Raw genomic sequence first — 16,511 nt, forward strand, 5'->3', positions numbered from 1 at the left:
ATCAATTACACTCGCCTCGTGTGCAATTAATGGAATAATGTCCTGCTCTCTTTTGTCCGAACTACATTGTCCTACTTACACTTGTGTGCCACATTGTAGAATATCCTGATTTTCAGGGTGATCATTTGCTTTGCTTTCTTAATGTCCCTCCATGTCACTAGTTGCTCGATAGAATCCTTGGTGATTCCATTACCTTTGATGTCATTTGCCTTATGTCCCTTTCTTCTTGTATTAGCAAACCGACTAACATTTAGCACCTTTTAAATAGCTGATACAATACCTTCTTTTGATAATTACTTTATAAAGTGCTTGAACATTTACTCTAAGTATAGTATGTTATAACATGTACTGTAATAGGAAAAACACTATATATTCATTTAGTTTATTTTTGAGCAGCCAACATTCAGAATAAGTTTAGCAAAAAAGGGCAAGAGCAACACTTGTAAGACAAAGTCAATATCTTGATAATTTAAAGTTGTACTGTGATAAAATAAGATTGATTAATTTATCAGATGATGGAGTCTTAATATTGACATGAGGACTCATTCCTGGTTATCAAGGAGAGTAATTTTTTACTAAAATAAAAATTTTTGCATAATTTTTTTTTGTATCTTAAACAAGTACAATATCTTTGGGAATGAGATGCATCAAACTAAACTTACCTCTAATCAATTACTCTAATTATTATTCACTGTATTTATGGTTATCTCACTCCATTATCCTTTTTCAGTTATATTGTACACATTTTCTTTCACTTCAGATAAATTCATCTTACATTCACTAATGGAAAGAATTTTACAAAGAAAATGGCTAGCTGAATAATACACCAGTACAAAATAAGTTAAAGAAAAAAAATTACACCAGAAAGGACAGTATCATACTGTACTTGAAAAATACTAATTTCAGCAAACTCACTTCAGCTTACCGTAGCCCTTCCATCATGTATCCTCTGTTTCCTCCCATCCTGTGACAAGATCTCTACAAATTACCTAAACCCCCCTCTCATGTGTCTCCCACCATTCATTTCTCGTCTACCACCACGTTCCACAAACTTTGAAGGAAATCTGTCTTTGGGACCATTTCCAACTCCATTGCCTCTCATATACATTCCCCGACCTCGCATGAAGCGCATTGTCCCAGGATTTAGAGGTACTCCTCGGTAACCTCTAGGAGAACCATCGCCACGGAAGATCCACGGCATGCCTCTACCTCTAGGGTTCATCCCACGGACAACTCCTAAAAAAAAAAAAATGAAGCATTATTTTGTTTCCCAAACAGAAAAGCAATTACACTCTGAAATACAGAAACAGGATTTTAATATCAGACCATGCAGGTTGGAAAGAACTGAAAGGATAAAGTGGTTCTTGTGACATACTATATACCACAAATGGTCATTGTTAATTTAAATATTCTTGAACTAAAGTTCATGAAGAACTTTAGAAAAACCTAGATATAATTTCATAACATTCAAGACCAGAAAGCATCAATACTTTAAAGGTTCTCCCTAATCACCCTATAATCTTCCTGACTGATGATATGTTTTCTTTAGTGTATTCTCTAAATCTTAAGTAATTAGGAAAAGAAGGCACCAAGCTGGGAAGACTGTAGCCTCATCAATGTGACTGCATATTCAAAAGGTGCTAAATATCACTCAGGATACCAATACAAGAACAAGAGGAAATGAGGTGAATGATATCAAAGGTATCAGATACACCAAGTATTTTATTGAGGAACAAATGATCCCAAGAGACATGAGGAAAGGAAAACATGCAATAATCCTGAAAATTGAGACATTCTAAAAGGAGGTGGACAACTGTGTAAGTGGGACAATGCAGTTCCAACAACAAGGAACTGGACAAGTTAAGCATGTGTGGCCAATATGTAACTTAGCCAGAGCCATTTACCACCATCTATTACAGTGATAGGAGGAAGGTCAAGGGAATATGTTACCTTTAAGAGCACACAGTTTGTTACCCGCAATACCAGACCAATGACCCTGCCAATGGTCACAGATTGAGGAATGAATGACTGGGTAGAAATCTGAATAAGGAATGTCTGTTTGGGAAATAGGAAATTTACAGCAGTAGCCACTGGGGAACCCAGAAAAACTCAACTGCCTTAATTTGTTACAGATTAGAAACAGCAATATTGGATTTTGATCACCACAGGATACAAGGAGTTAAATGACTTGAGTTATGAGCGCACTCTACGTCCAGCCAAAGAATTAGCTGGAAGCAGAAATTAGGAGAGAAGCAGGCCAGAGAACTAAGATATAAACTGGTAACAGAAACACTTAAGAGGCTGATACAGAAAAATGGATAAATAACTTCCTATTTCTGAAAACCTAAGTGACTCTGAAATTATAGATATAGGAAGGCAGTAAGGTAACTATCAGGGGAAAGTGCCAAGCCATTACAACTATATAGCCCTGGGAATGGATCAGGATAGGGATTTGGGATGGGACGGGGTAACGGAATGGTGCCCAACCATTTGGACAGTCGGGGATTGAATGCCAACCAGCACGAAGCAAGACCACCGCTCTACCATCCACCTCAAGTAGTTGGGCTATACGAGATAGAAAAATTTAAAAGAAAGCATAAAGGCTGTTAAGAAATATTCTGAAGCTCTTCTAACATTATCTGGACTTAGTATAAAACAGTGACCTTAATATACACTCGGCCAACACTAACCACAATCTGGCCGAAATGGTGGCCTGTGGAAGAACCTGCTTCCCCTGCTGTCACCTCTCCCTCGGTTGCCACGACCCCGCATGGAGTCCAGCAAAAACTGTGAATCAGGTTAAATAATTAGCTAATAAAATTTATATTTCTTTATATCACTACCAATGTATTATTAGGCAACATTTTAATATATTCATTATATATTCGTAATGACTCAACAAATCCAAAAATGTAATGCAGGAAAACAAAAAGTTAAGACAAAACTTACATGTACCTTGCCCCGTCCAAATGATATCTTATTGTATCCTGTTGGTCCGGTGGGCTGGTGGCCAGTGCTCTCTAAAGCAACAAAATCATCTACGTGGAGTGATGGGGGCCGTGAAGTGTTAGGTGGGCGGGACCGGAATGGATCACTTCTCATATTCATTCCTCGGTTGAATGAGCGGCCTCTCATTGGAGCAACTGCAAATGCAGATGACATGGGAGTGACAAAGATAATCAAAATCTTTGAAAAATAAATAATAAAATTATATATCAAATCACATCTGATTGTGGAGGATATTCCCTGTTCCCTATGCAAAGAAATTCTTATGATACAAATCATGTAAAAAAAATAAAGAAAAGAAAAATGACTCGTTCACTTCCACCCATACATATATTTTACAATAGCCAATGGACATGCAGAGAGGGAGACAATAACTGTGGTGGATAGGAAGCAGTTAGTTGGTAGGTAGATGTTTAAGGTGTGGGAGGGGTGGTCAAATGGTGGGAGGGCTGGTCAAATGGTGGGAGGGGTGGTCAAATGGTGGGAGGGGTGGTCAAATGGTGGGAGGGGTGGTCAAATGGTGGGAAGAGTGGTCAAATGGAGGGAGGAGTGGTCAAATGGTGGGAAGAGTGGTCAAATGGTGGGAGGGGTGGTCAAATGGTGGGAGGAGTGGTCAAATGGTGGGAGGAGTGGTCAAATGGTGGGAGGGGTGGTCAAATGGTGGGAGGGGTGGTCAAATGGTGGGAGGGGTGGTCAAATGGTGGGAAGAGTGGTCAAATGGTGGGAGGAGTGGTCAAATGGTGGGAGGAGTGGTCAAATGGTGGGAGGGGTGGTCAAATGGTGGGAGGGGTGGTCAAATGGTGGGAAGAGTGGTCAAATGGAGGGAGGAGTGGTCAAATGGTGTGAGGGGTGGTCAAATGATGGGAGGGGTGGTCAAATGGTGGGAAGAGTGGTCAAATGGTGGGAGAGGTGGTCAAATGGTGGGAGGGGTGGTCAAATGGTGGGAGGGGTGGTCAAATGGTGGGAGGGGTGGTCAAATGGTGGGAAGAGTGGTCAAATGGAGGGAGGAGTGGTCAAATGGTGGGAGGGGTGGTCAAATGGTGGGAAGAGTGGTCAAATGGTGGGAGGGGTGGTCAAATGGTGGGAGGAGTGGTCAAATGGTGGGAGGAGTGGTCAAATGGTGGGAGGAGTGGTCAAATGGTGGAAGGGGTGGTCAAACGGTGGGAGGGGTGGTCAAATGGTGGAAGGGGTGGTCAAATGGTGGAAGGGGTGGTCAAATGGTGGGAAGAGTGGTCAAATGGCGGGAGGAGTGGTCAAATGGTGGAAGGAGTGGTCAAATGGCGGGAGGAGTGGCCAAATGGTGGAAGGAGTGGTCAAATGGTGGGAGGGGTGGTCAAATGGTGGGAGGAGTGGTCAAATGGTGGGAAGAGTGGTCAAATGGAGGGAGGAGTGGTCAAATGGTGGAAGGGGTGGTCAAATGGTGGAAGGGGTGGTCAAATGGTGGGAAGAGTGGTCAAATGGTGGGAGGAGTGGTCAAATGGTGGGAAGAGTGGTCAAATGGAGGGAGGAGTGGTCAAATGGTGGAAGGGGTGGTCAAATGGTGGAAGGGGTGGTCAAATGGTGGGAAGAGTGGTCAAATGGTGGGAGGAGTGGTCAAATGGTGGAAGGAGTGGTCAAATGGTGGGAGGGGTGGTCAAATGGTGGGAGGAGTGGTCAAATGGTGGGAAGAGTGGTCAAATGGAGGGAGGAGTGGTCAAATGGTGGGAAGAGTGGTCAAATGGCGGGAGGAGTGGTCAAATGGTGGGAGGGGTGGTCAAATGGTGGGAGGAGTGGTCAAATGGTGGAAGGAGTGGTCAAATGGTGGGAGGGGTGGTCAAATGGTGGGAGGAGTGGTCAAATGGTGGGAGGAGTGGTCAAATGGTGGGAGGGGTGGTCAAATGGTGGGAGGGGTGGTCAAATGGTGGAAGGGGTGGTCAAATGGTGGGAGGAGTGGTCAAATGGTGGGAGGGGTGGTCAAATGGTGGAGGGGTGGTCAAATGGTGGGAGGAGTGGTCAAATGGTGGGAGGAGTGGTCAAATGGTGGGAGGAGTGGTCAAATGGTGGGAAGAGTGGTCAAATGGTGGGAGGGGTGGTCAAATGGTGGGAGGAGTGGTCAAATGGTGGGAGGAGTGGTCAAATGGTGGGAGGGGTGGTCAAATGGTGGGAGGAGTGGTCAAATGGTGGGAGGGGTGGTCAAATGGTGGGAGGGATGGTCAAATGGTGGGAGGAGTGGTCAAATGGTGGGAGGGGTGGTCAAATGGTGGGAGGAGTGGTCAAATGGTGGGAGGAGTGGTCAAATAGTGGGAGGGGTGGTCAAATGGTGGGAGGGGTGGTCAAATGGTGGGAGGGGTGGTCAAATGGTGGGAGGGGTGGTCAAATGGTGGAACGGGTGGTCAAATGGTGGAAGGGGTGGTCAAATGGTGGAAGGGGTGGTCAAATGGTGGGAAGAGTGGTCAAATGGTGGGAGGAGTGGTCAAATGGTGGAAGGAGTGGTCAAATGGTGGGAGGGGTGGTCAAATGGTGGGAGGAGTGGTCAAATGGTGGGAAGAGTGGTCAAATGGATGGGAGGAGTGGTCAAATGGTGGGAAGAGTGGTCAAATGGCGGAAGGAGTGGTCAAATGGTGGGAGGGGTGGTCAAATGGTGGGAGGAGTGGTCAAATGGTGGGAAGGAGTGGTCAAATGGTGGGAGGAGTGGTCAAATGGTGGGAGGAGTGGTCAAATGGTGGGAGGAGTGGTCAAATGGTGGAGGAGTGGTCAAATGGTGGGAGGGGTGGTCAAATGGTGGAAGGGGTGGTCAAATGGTGGGAGGAGTGGTCAAATGGTGGGAGGGGTGGTCAAATGGTGGGAGGGGTGGTCAAATGGTGGGAGGAGTGGTCAAATGGTGGGAGGATGGTCAAATGGTGGGAGGAGTGGTCAAATGGTGGGAAGGGGTGGTCAAATGGTGGGAGGAGTGGTCAAATGGTGGGAGGAGGTGGTCAAATGGTGGGAGGGGTGGTCAAATGGTGGGAGGAGTGGTCAAATGGTGGGAAGGAGTTGGTCAAATGGTGGGAGGAGTGGTTCCAAATGGTGGGGAAGGAGTGGTCAAATGGTGGGAGGGGTGGTCAAATGGTGGGAGGAGTGGTCAAATGGTGGGAGGAGTGGTCAAATGGTGGGAGGAGTGGTCAAATGGTGGGAGGGAGTGGTCAAATGGTGGGAAGAGTGGTCAAATGGTGGGATGGGTGGTCAAATGGTGGGAGGAGTGGTCAAATGGTGGGAGGGAGTGGTCAAATGGTGGGAGGGGGTGGTCAAATGGTGGGAGGGGTGTTCAATGTGAGGGTGGTCAAATGGTGGGAGGAGTGGTCAAATGGTGGGAGGAGTGGTCAAATGGTGGGAGGGTGGTCAAATGGTGGGAGGAGTGGTCAATGGTGGGAGGAGTGGTCAAATGGTGGGAGGAGTGGTCAAATGGTGGGAGGGGTGGTCAAATGGTGGGAAGGAGTGGTCAAATGGTGGGAGGGAGTGGTCAAATGGTGGGAGGAGTGGTCAAATGGTGGGAGGAGTGGTCAAATGGTGGGAGGAGGTGGTCAAATGGTGGGAGGAGTGGTCAAATGGTGGGAGGAGTGGTCAAATGGTGGGAGGGTGGTCAAATGGTGGAGGAGTGGTCAAATGGTGGGAGGGGTGGTCAAATGGTGGGAGGGGTGGTCAAATGGTGGGAGGAGTGGTCAAATGGTGGGAAGGAGTGGTCAAATGGTGGGAGGAGTGGTCAAATGGTGGGAGGAGTGGTCAAATGGTGGGAGGGGTGGTCAAATGGTGGGAGGGGTGGTCAAATGGTGGGAGGAGTGGTCAAATGGTGGGAGGAGTGGTCAAATGGTGGAGGAGTGGTCAAATGGTGGGAGGGGTGGTCAAATGGTGGGAGGAGTGGTCAAATGGTGGAAGGAGTGGTCAAATGGTGGGAGGGGTGGTCAAATGGTGGGAGAGTGGTCAAATGGTGGAAGGAGTGGTCAAATGGTGGGAGGGGTGGTCAAATGGTGGGAGGAGTGGTCAAATGGTGGGAAGAGTGGTCAAATGGAGGGAGGAGTGGTCAAATGGTGGAAGGGGTGGTCAAATGGTGGAAGGGGTGGTCAAATGGTGGGAAGAGTGGTCAAATGGTGGGAGGAGTGGTCAAATGGTGGGAGGTGGTCAAATGGAGGGAGGAGTGGTCAAATGGTGGGAGGGGTGGTCAAATGGTGGAAGGGTGGTCAAATGGTGGGAAGAGTGGTCAAATGGTGGGAGGAGTGGTCAAATGGTGGGAGGGGTGGTCAAATGGTGGAGGAGTGGTCAAATGGTGGGAAGGTGGTCAAATGGTGGGAGGAGTGGTCAAATGGTGGAAGAGTGGTCAAATGGTGGGAGGAGTGGTCAAATGGTGGGAGGGGTGGTCAAATGGTGGAGGAGTGGTCAAATGGTGGAAGTGGTCAAATGGTGGGAGGGGTGGTCAAATGGGCGAAGGAGGGGTTCAAATGGTGGGACGGAGTGGTGTCAAATGGTGGGAGGAGTGGTCAAATGGGTGGGAGGGAGTGGTCCAAATGGTGGGAGGGGTTGGTCAAATGTGGGAGGGAGTGGTCAATATGGTGGGGGAGGAGTGGTCAAGCTGGTGTGGAGGGCATGGCTCAAATGGTGGGAAGCGTGTGTGCACTAATGGGTGGGAGGGGTGGTCAATGGTGGGAGGAGTGGTCCAAATGGTGGAGAGGGGTGTCAAATGGTGGGAGGGGGTGGTCAAATGTGGGGAGGGAGTGGTCAACATGGGGGGAGGGATGGTCCAAGTGGTGGGAGGAGTGTCAAATGGTGGGAGGAGTAGGTCAAATGGTGGGAGGGATGTAGGTCATAATCGGTGGGAGGAGTGACGTTCAAAAATGGTGGGAGTGAGTCGGTCAAATGCTGGGAGGAGTGGTCCAATGGTGTGGAAGGAGTGGTCAAATGGTGGTGAGGACGTGTAGTGCAAATGGTCGGAAAGAGTGGTCAATGGGAGGACGTGGATCAAAATGGGTGGGAAGAGTGTGGTCAAATGGTGGGAGGAGTGGTCAGACTGGTGGGAGGAGTGGTCAAATGGTGGGAGGGAGTGGTCGAAATGGTGGGAGGAGTGGTCAAATGGTGGGAGGAGTGGTCAAATGGTGGGAGGGGTGGTCAAATGGTGGGAGGAGTGGTCAAATGGTGGGAGGGAGTGGTCAAATGGTGGGAGGGGTGGTCAAATGGTGGGAGGGAGTGGTCAAATGGTGGGAGGAGTGGTCAAATGGTGGGAGGAGTGGTCAAATGGTGGGGAGGAGTGGTCAAATGGTGGGAGGGGTGGTCAAATGGTGGGAGGAGTGGTCAAATGGTGGGAGGAGTGGTCAAATGGTGGGAGGGGTGGTCAAATGGTGGGAGGAGTGGTCAAATGGTGGGAGGAGTGGTCAAATGGTGGGAGGAGTGGTCAAATGGTGGGAGGGAGTGGTCAAATGGTGGGAAGGAGTGGTCAAATGGTGGGAGGAGGTGGTCAAATGGTGGGAGGAGTGGTCAAATGGTGGGAGGAGTGGTCAAATGGTGGGAGGAGTGGTCAAATGGTGGGAGGAGTGGTCAAATGGTGGGAGGAGTGGTCAAATGGTGGAGGAGTGGTCAAATGGTGGGAAGGAGTGGTCAAATGGTGGGAGGAGTGGTCAAATGGTGGGAGGAGTGGTCAAATGGTGGGAGGAGTGGTCAAATGGTGGAAGGAGTGGTCAAATGGTGGGAGGAGTGGTCAAATGGTGGGAGGAGTGGTCAAATGGTGGGAGGAGTGGTCAAATGGTGGGAGGGGTGGTCAAATGGTGGGAGGGAGTGGTCAAATGGTGGGAGGAGTGGTCAAATGGTGGGAGGGGTGGTCAAATGGTGGGAGGAGTGGTCAAATGGTGGGAGGAGTGGTCAAATGGTGGGAGGGGTGGTCAAATGGTGGGAGGAGTGGTCAAATGGTGGGAGGGGTGGTCAAATGGTGGGAGGGGTGGTCAAATGGTGGGAGGGTGGTCAAATGGTGGGAGGGGTGGTCAAAATGGTGGGAGGAGTGGTCAAATGGTGGGAGGAGTGGTCAAATGGTGGAGGGGTGGTCAAATGGTGGGAGGAGTGGTCAAATGGTGGGAGGGGTGGTCAAATGGTGGGAGGAGTGGTCAAATGGTGGGAGGAGTGGTCAAATGGTGGGAGGAGTGGTCAAATGGTGGGAGGAGTGGTCAAATGGTGGGAGGGTGGTCAAATGGTGGGAGGGGTGGTCAAATGGTGGGAGGGGAGGTCAAATGGTGGGAGGAGTGGTCAAATGGTGGGAGGAGTGGTCAAATGGTGGGAGGAGTGGTCAAATGGTGGGAGGGGTGGTCAAATGGTGGGAGGGGAGGTCAAATGGTGGGAAGAGTGGTCAAATGGTGGGAGGGGTGGTCAAATGGTGGGAGGGTGGTCAAATGGTGGGAGGAGTGGTCAAATGGTGGAAGGAGTGGTCAAATGGTGGAAGGAGTGGTCAAATGGTGGGAGGGGTGGTCAAATGGTGGGAGGAGTGGTCAAATGGTGGAAGAGTGGTCAAATGGTGGGAGGAGTGGTCAAATGGTGGGAGGAGTGGTCAAATGGTGGGAGGAGTGGTCAAATGGTGGGAGGGGTGGTCAAATGGTGGGAGGGGTGGTCAAATGGTGGGAAGAGTGGTCAAATGGTGGGAGGGGTGGTCAAATGGTGGGAGGGGTGGTCAAATGGTGGGAGGAGTGGTCAAATGGTGGAAGGAGTGGTCAAATGGTGGGAGGGGTGGTCAAATGGTGGGAGGAGTGGTCAAATGGTGGGAAGAGTGGTCAAATGGAGGGAGGAGTGGTCAAATGGTGGAAGGGGTGGTCAAATGGTGGAAGGGGTGGTCAAATGGTGGGAAGAGTGGTCAAATGGTGGGAGGAGTGGTCAAATGGTGGGAAGAGTGGTCAAATGGAGGGAGGAGTGGTCAAATGGTGGAAGGGGTGGTCAAATGGTGGAAGGGGTGGTCAAATGGTGGGAAGAGTGGTCAAATGGTGGGAGGAGTGGTCAAATGGTGGGAGGGGTGGTCAAATGGTGGGAGGAGTGGTCAAATGGTGGGAAGAGTGGTCAAATGGAGGGAGGAGTGGTCAAATGGTGGGAAGAGTGGTCAAATGGCGGGAGGAGTGGTCAAATGGTGGGAGGGGTGGTCAAATGGTGGGAGGAGTGGTCAAATGGTGGAAGGAGTGGTCAAATGGTGGGAGGGGTGGTCAAATGGTAGGAGGAGTGGTCAAATGGTGGGAGGAGTGGTCAAATGGTGGGAGGGGTGGTCAAATGGTGGGAGGGGTGGTCAAATGGTGGGAGGGGTGGTCAAATGGTGGAAGGGGTGGTCAAATGGTGGGAGGAGTGCTCAAATGGTGGGAGGGGTGGTCAAATGGTGGGAGGGGTGGTCAAATGGTGGGAGGAGTGGTCAAATGGTGGGAGGAGTGGTCAAATGGTGGGAGGAGTGGTCAAATGGTGGGAGGAGTGGTCAAATGGTGGGAGGAGTGGTCAAATGGTGGGAGGAGTGGTCAAATGGTGGGAGGAGTGGTCAAATGGTGGGAAGAGTGGTCAAATGGTGGGAGGGGTGGTCAAATGGTGGGAGGAGTGGTCAAATGGTGGGAGGAGTGGTCAAATGGTGGGAGGGGTGGTCAAATGGTGGGAGGAGTGGTCAAATGGTGGGAGGGGTGGTCAAATGGTGGGAGGGGTGGTCAAATGGTGGGAGGAGTGGTCAAATGGTGGGAGGGGTGGTCAAATGGTGGGAGGAGTGGTCAAATGGTGGGAGGAGTGGTCAAATGGTGGGAGGGGTGGTCAAATGGTGGGAGGGGTGGTCAAATGGTGGGAGGGGTGGTCAAATGGTGGGAGGAGTGGTCAAATGGTGGGAGGAGTGGTCAAATGGTGGGAAGAGTGGTCAAATGGTGGGAGGGGTGGTCAAATGGTGGGAGGAGTGGTCAAATGGTGGGAGGGGTGGTCAAATGGTGGGAGGGGTGGTCAAATGGTGGGAGGAGTGGTCAAATGGTGGGAGGGGTGGTCAAATGGTGGGAGGAGTGGTCAAATGGTGGGAGGAGTGGTCAAATGGTGGGAGGGGTGGTCAAATGGTGGGAGGGGTGGTCAAAAGGTGGGAGGAGTGGTCAAATGATGGGAGGGGTGGTCAAATGGTGGAAGGAGTGGTCAAATGGTGGGAGGAGTGGTCAAATGGTGGGAAGAGTGGTCAAATGGTGGGAGGAGTGCTCAAATGGTGGGAAGAGTGGTCAAATGGTGGGAGGAGTGGTCAAATGGTGGGAGGAGTGGTCAAATGGTGGGAGGAGTGGTCAAATGGTGGAAGGAGTGGTCAAATGGTGGGAGGGGTGGTCAAATGGTGGGAGGAGTGGTCAAATGGTGGGAGGAGTGGTCAAATGGTGGGAGGGGTGGTCAAATGGTGGGAGGGGTGGTCAAATGGTGGGAGGAGTGGTCAAATGGTGGGAGGGGTGGTCAAATGGTGGGAGGAGTGGTCAAATGGTGGGAGGAGTGGTCAAATGGTGGGAGGGGTGGTCAAATGGTGGGAGGAGTGGTCAAATGGTGGGAGGGGTGGTCAAATGGTGGGAGGGGTGGTCAAATGGTGGGAGGGGTGGTCAAATGGTGGGAGGGGTGGTCAAATGGGGGGAGGGGTGGTCAAATGGTGGGAGGAGTGGTCAAATGGTGGGAGGGGTGGTCAAATGGTGGGAGGAGTGGTCAAATGGTGGGAGGGGTGGTCAAATGGTGGGAGGAGTGGTCAAATGGTGGGAGGAGTGGTCAAATGGTGGGAGGAGTGGTCAAATGGTGGGAGGAGTGGTCAAATGGTGGGAGGGGTGGTCAAATGGTGGGAGGGGTGGTCAAATGGTGGGAGGGGAGGTCAAATGGTGGGAGGAGTGGTCAAATGGTGGGAGGAGTGGTCAAATGGTGGGAGGAGTGGTCAAATGGTGGGAGGGGTGGTCAAATGGTGGGAGGGGAGGTCAAATGGTGGGAAGAGTGGTCAAATGGTGGGAGGGGTGGTCAAATGGTGGGAGGGGTGGTCAAATGGTGGGAGGAGTGGTCAAATGGTGGAAGGAGTGGTCAAATGGTGGAAGGAGTGGTCAAATGGTGGGAGGGGTGGTCAAATGGTGGGAGGAGTGGTCAAATGGTGGGAAGAGTGGTCAAATGGTGGGAGGAGTGGTCAAATGGTGGGAGGAGTGGTCAAATGGTGGGAGGAGTGGTCAAATGGTGGGAGGGGTGGTCAAATGGTGGGAGGGGTGGTCAAATGGTGGGAGGGGTGGTCAAATGGTGGGAGGGGTGGTCAAATGGTGGGAGGGGTGGTCAAATGGTGGGAGGGGTGGTCAAATGGTGGGAGGGGTGGTCAAATGGTGGGAGGGGTGGTCAAATGGTGGGGGGGAGTGGTCAAATGGTGGGAGGGGTGGTCAAATGGTGGGAGGGGTGGTCAAATGGTGGGAGGAGTGGTCAAATGGTGGGAGGGGTGGTCAAATGGTGGGAGGAGTGGTCAAATGGTAGGAGGAGTGGTCAAATGGTGGGAGGGGGTGGTCAAATGGTGGGAGGGGTGGTCAAATGGTGGGAGGGGTGGTCAAATGGTGGAAGGGGTGGTCAAATGGTGGGAGGGGTGGTCAAATGGTGGGAGGAGTGGTCAAATGGTGGGAGGGGTGATCAAATGGTGGGAGGGGTGGTCAAATGGTGGGAGGGGTGGTCAAATGGTGGGAGGGGTGGTCAAATGGTGGGAGGGGTGGTCAAATGGTGGGAGGAGTGGTCAAATGGTGGGAGGAGTGGTCAAATGGTGGAAGGGGTGGTCAAATGGTGGGAGGGGTGGTCAAATGGTGGGAGGAGTGGTCAAATGGTGGGAGGAGTGGTCAAATGGTGGAAGGGGTGGTCAAATGGTGGGAGGGGTGGTCAAATGGTGGGAGGAGTGGTCAAATGGTGGGAGGAGTGGTCAAATGGTGGAAGGGGTGGTCAAATGGTGGGAGGGGTGGTCAAATGGTGGGAGGAGTGGTCAAATGGTGGGAGGAGAGGTCAAATGGTGGGAGGGGTGAGGCTACACATGGTGGCAGATGGATATAAGTATGGAGTGTTAATGGGCATATGACTGATACTGGTATGGTGATTGGGTGTAGTTGGTTTGTCGAGTCTAAGGTCTGTGCTCTTGCGTGTTAACCAATTGGCCTTTCTGTGGTGGCTCATTTTATATCCAGCACTGTTTCCCTTCCCAAGCTACAGGACCAGACTATTTGGAATGTTACTGGTCATGGTAAGTGAACAAGTCATTAGTGTGTGTGGAATGTATCTGTGGACCCATATAGGCTTCTACTTCAAGGGAGCAATTGAGGGGCATTGTAGTTTCAGACAGAGAGTGAAGACACTTTTGATAGTTGCAAATTTACGAGAGGCTCAAATTTCAAAGAGTTTGATCAAGTAGTTTAAAATATTTCTGAACTTCACAAATAAAAATTAAAATTAGTCATTAACCCTTAAATGGCGCATAGCTATATACCATTTGACACCCACTGGCGCATACCAAAAAAAAAAAAACCCAGCGTTGAATGTAATGAAACGCCATTTTCTGGGTGAGCCCCGGAGGCTCCCTGGAGCTTATCGGGCTAATGTGTGTTATGTTAGACCGGGACATTAGCTAAGGAGTTCAGACCTACCAGGGACCAGCGCCAGAACCTGGCCCCTTCAGAGAGGTTTCAGGGAGCAATGGCCCTGGAAAACCCCATATGGTTGGGGGTTTTCCTTCTCTGCCATCGACCGGGGTCAGGCACCCAGAAAGGTAGGCGTAACAAAACAAACCCCACATGGTAAGAAACTATAACAAAAACCGAACAGAGAGGTAGAAAACTCCCTACAATCCCAAGGAAACTAGCAAACAAGCAAACATCACACTTTACTGCCGCGCCGATCGTCCGCGCAGCCCTCCCCACCCTGGGAGGGGGAGGGGGGAGCCCCGGACCTACCGCGCCGGCTGCCAAGCTCCAGTACGGAAGCTAAGCTTCAACCAACGCGAAAAAAACGCCGACCGGTGGGAGGGAGGGTTTCCAGGGAGCCTCCGGGGCTCACCCAGAAAATGGCGTTTCATTACATTCAACGCTGGTTTTCTGTGGGGAGCCCCTACGGCTCCCTGGAGCTTCATACCCAAAGAGAATTAAAAGAAAGGGCTAACCCGGGAGGCGGCCGCCACAAACTCTGCAACGCAAAGCCAAGACAACCGGTCGCAAACCTGCGACCCAAGGCAACAAGAACGTCCAAGAACAGACGCACATATGGATGGGCGGCCAAAAACCTGTGCGACCCACAAATCCCTGCGCCCGAAATGAGCCCGAGACGTCACCAACACAGCAGCAAAAGCTGCAAACGTCTGAACAGCACGGGCGCAAAGACAGACCGCAGGCTGGAAGAAGGAAAACACTGCGGACGACCTGGGAGACCCGAGCCCTGAAAACAGGGAACGAAGGAACCGGATCAACCACAGCGCATCCCCAGACACGGTACGCCGGCAACAGCAAAAAGCACATCCAGACAACACAGGACGCACCCCCCCGGCCAAACCAATCAAGCACCAATACCCCAAGAACCCCTCCGGAAAGCAGCCGTCTCGACCGTCGCCAGGACAGAGAAAGGCTGCACACCTATAAAGCTACCACCAGTACCAAAGAGCAGGAAACTGAACCGAAGGGGCTACCACAAACTGAGGGGAAGATAAGAAGGCACCCTGAACAAGGACCATGATGGCTCAGGCGACGCATGAGCAGGCCGGAGGGGAAACAAAACACAAGAAAACGTAAGAAACGTCATACTGTCTCCAAGACGAAGCTCGCAGGTGGGACACCGTCAACAAAGCCACCTGAACACCATAGAGATGGTGATACCCGCGTCAAAATACCAGACGCGAAGAGCCAAGGAGAAGGCCGAACCAGTCACGGACAGGACCGATTCGGCCTGCTGAAAGAGGTGAAGCCTCAGGAAAAACGCCCCGGGTACAGACACCTATCAAGCAGCATCTGAAAAGAAGGCCGGGCCGGCCACCATGGAACCATAAGGACTGTTCTCGTGGGAATGGGCAGCAACCGAGCCAGAACCCGAAGCAACAGCTGGACCGGGAGAAGAGGAACAGGGACCCCCCACCTCGACCAGTCCTGCCGAAAGCCTCCACCGTGAAGTCCTCGCAGGTGGGAAGGGCGCCACAAAATGGGCGACGCCTAGACCACGCCGACCCGAAGACGTCCATGGCCAGGAGTCCATATGCCCGACAGAGCCAACAAAACGAATCGGCGACGACTGGCCAACCCACGAAGAGGAATGAACCGAGACAGCTGTCCGCCAGGACGCAGGACACACCCCGGACACGAACCACACGGTTAGCCAAACCCCTGTGGTTCCGGCAAGAACCACCAGAGAAAAGTCCAGAGCTGAATGGTAGAGTACCTAGTGACCCAAACCCTCCGAAGTGCAAACCAGACAGCCATGAACACCTGAACCGTGCTGTGAGCCCGACGGACAGACAGACTCCATCAACCTCGGCCGACCTGGTGAGCACTGGTCACAAAGCCCCAGCCGAGAGACGACCCGTCCGTGAACACATCGAGCGAAGGCTCGGGGAGGTGCCAAGGCACGGAACCCCGAAAACCCCAAAGAGGAAGCTGGTGACGCAGCACCAACACAAGATCCCCGGAGGAACCCAAGGAATGCAAGAGGCGGAAGGGGAGTCTCCGCAGGAACCAACCGACACCGGAGCCAAACCCGACTCCGCGGGCAGACAAGCACGCCGAAGTGCAGACTCCCGCACAACCGCCCAAGCAACCGCTGAGCAACCCGGGACCCCCTCCTGAACAGCCAAAGGCGGGACCACAGCCGCAGTAACACTTCAGGAGGGAAGACAATGAGGGGCCCAAGAGCCTTAAACAAGGCCCAGGTCCGAACCCGGGACGGAAACAGATGGAAAAACCTCCAGATCACCAGGAAACCAAACCCAGCGATCTGGAAAGAACCATCCCCTGGCGAGCAGACAAGCGGACTGACTGGGAGCCCACACCAGCCAGTCGTCGAGGTAGGCCAGACACCGAATCTCAGACGCAGACAGGGCACTAAAATCCGGTAAAGATGCAGAGAGTATACAAAGTGCCCATTACAAAATAGGGAAGGCAATAAAAACAGCAAACCTGAAGCCCCACCACCAACCGTGCTAGCCCCAGAAAAACTGGAGAGGAACGTGCCACGAAGTGACCTGGAGGTCCAGGGCCACCATCCATGCACCCGGCCCTAACAGAATCCGAACAGGAGACAACAGTCCTCCGAGGAGGGCAGAGGATCCAGGGCGCAGACTGAAGAAGTCCAGAAGAACTGCAGACGAGAGAAGCGCATGACTGCAAAGAGCAGACGGGAAGCCCAGAAGGATGGGGCGGATCGACCACGCCCCACACACCCACGAAGAGGAAATGACGAAGCGCAGGGGAAGAAGCCCACCCCGCCAGCACTGAACCCCCCCAAGGGGGAGAAGCCGTCCTCCGACGCTAGCAGAGGCCGGAAGACAACCCAAAGCGCCCACCAACAGCGGGACCAAG

The 16,511-nt window shown here is 52.0% G+C and overlaps 1 protein-coding gene across 4 annotated transcripts in view; it reads right to left on the bottom strand.

Annotated features, from left to right (window-relative positions):
• Positions 1-370: 370 nt before the first annotated feature.
• The window catches only part of vir (VIR_N domain-containing protein), a 274,658-nt gene continuing 258,517 nt past the window's right edge, over positions 371-16,511 (bottom strand). For 3 of the 4 annotated variants that reach the window (XM_069330494.1, XM_069330493.1, XM_069330490.1), the window contains 3 exons: positions 2,950-3,143; positions 2,691-2,787; positions 371-1,236 (listed from right to left, as the gene is read on the bottom strand). In XM_069330494.1, coding sequence (XP_069186595.1) covers positions 986-1,236; positions 2,691-2,787; positions 2,950-3,143 — 542 coding nt within the window. In that variant the 3' untranslated portion in view covers positions 371-985. The remainder of the gene's footprint in view (positions 1,237-2,690; positions 2,788-2,949; positions 3,144-16,511) is intronic. The other variant, XM_069330492.1, reaches the window with a different exon arrangement.

The sequence above is a fragment of the Procambarus clarkii genome, chromosome 24 (genome assembly GCF_040958095.1).
Source record: "Procambarus clarkii isolate CNS0578487 chromosome 24, FALCON_Pclarkii_2.0, whole genome shotgun sequence".
Lineage (NCBI taxonomy): Eukaryota > Metazoa > Arthropoda > Malacostraca > Decapoda > Cambaridae > Procambarus > Procambarus clarkii.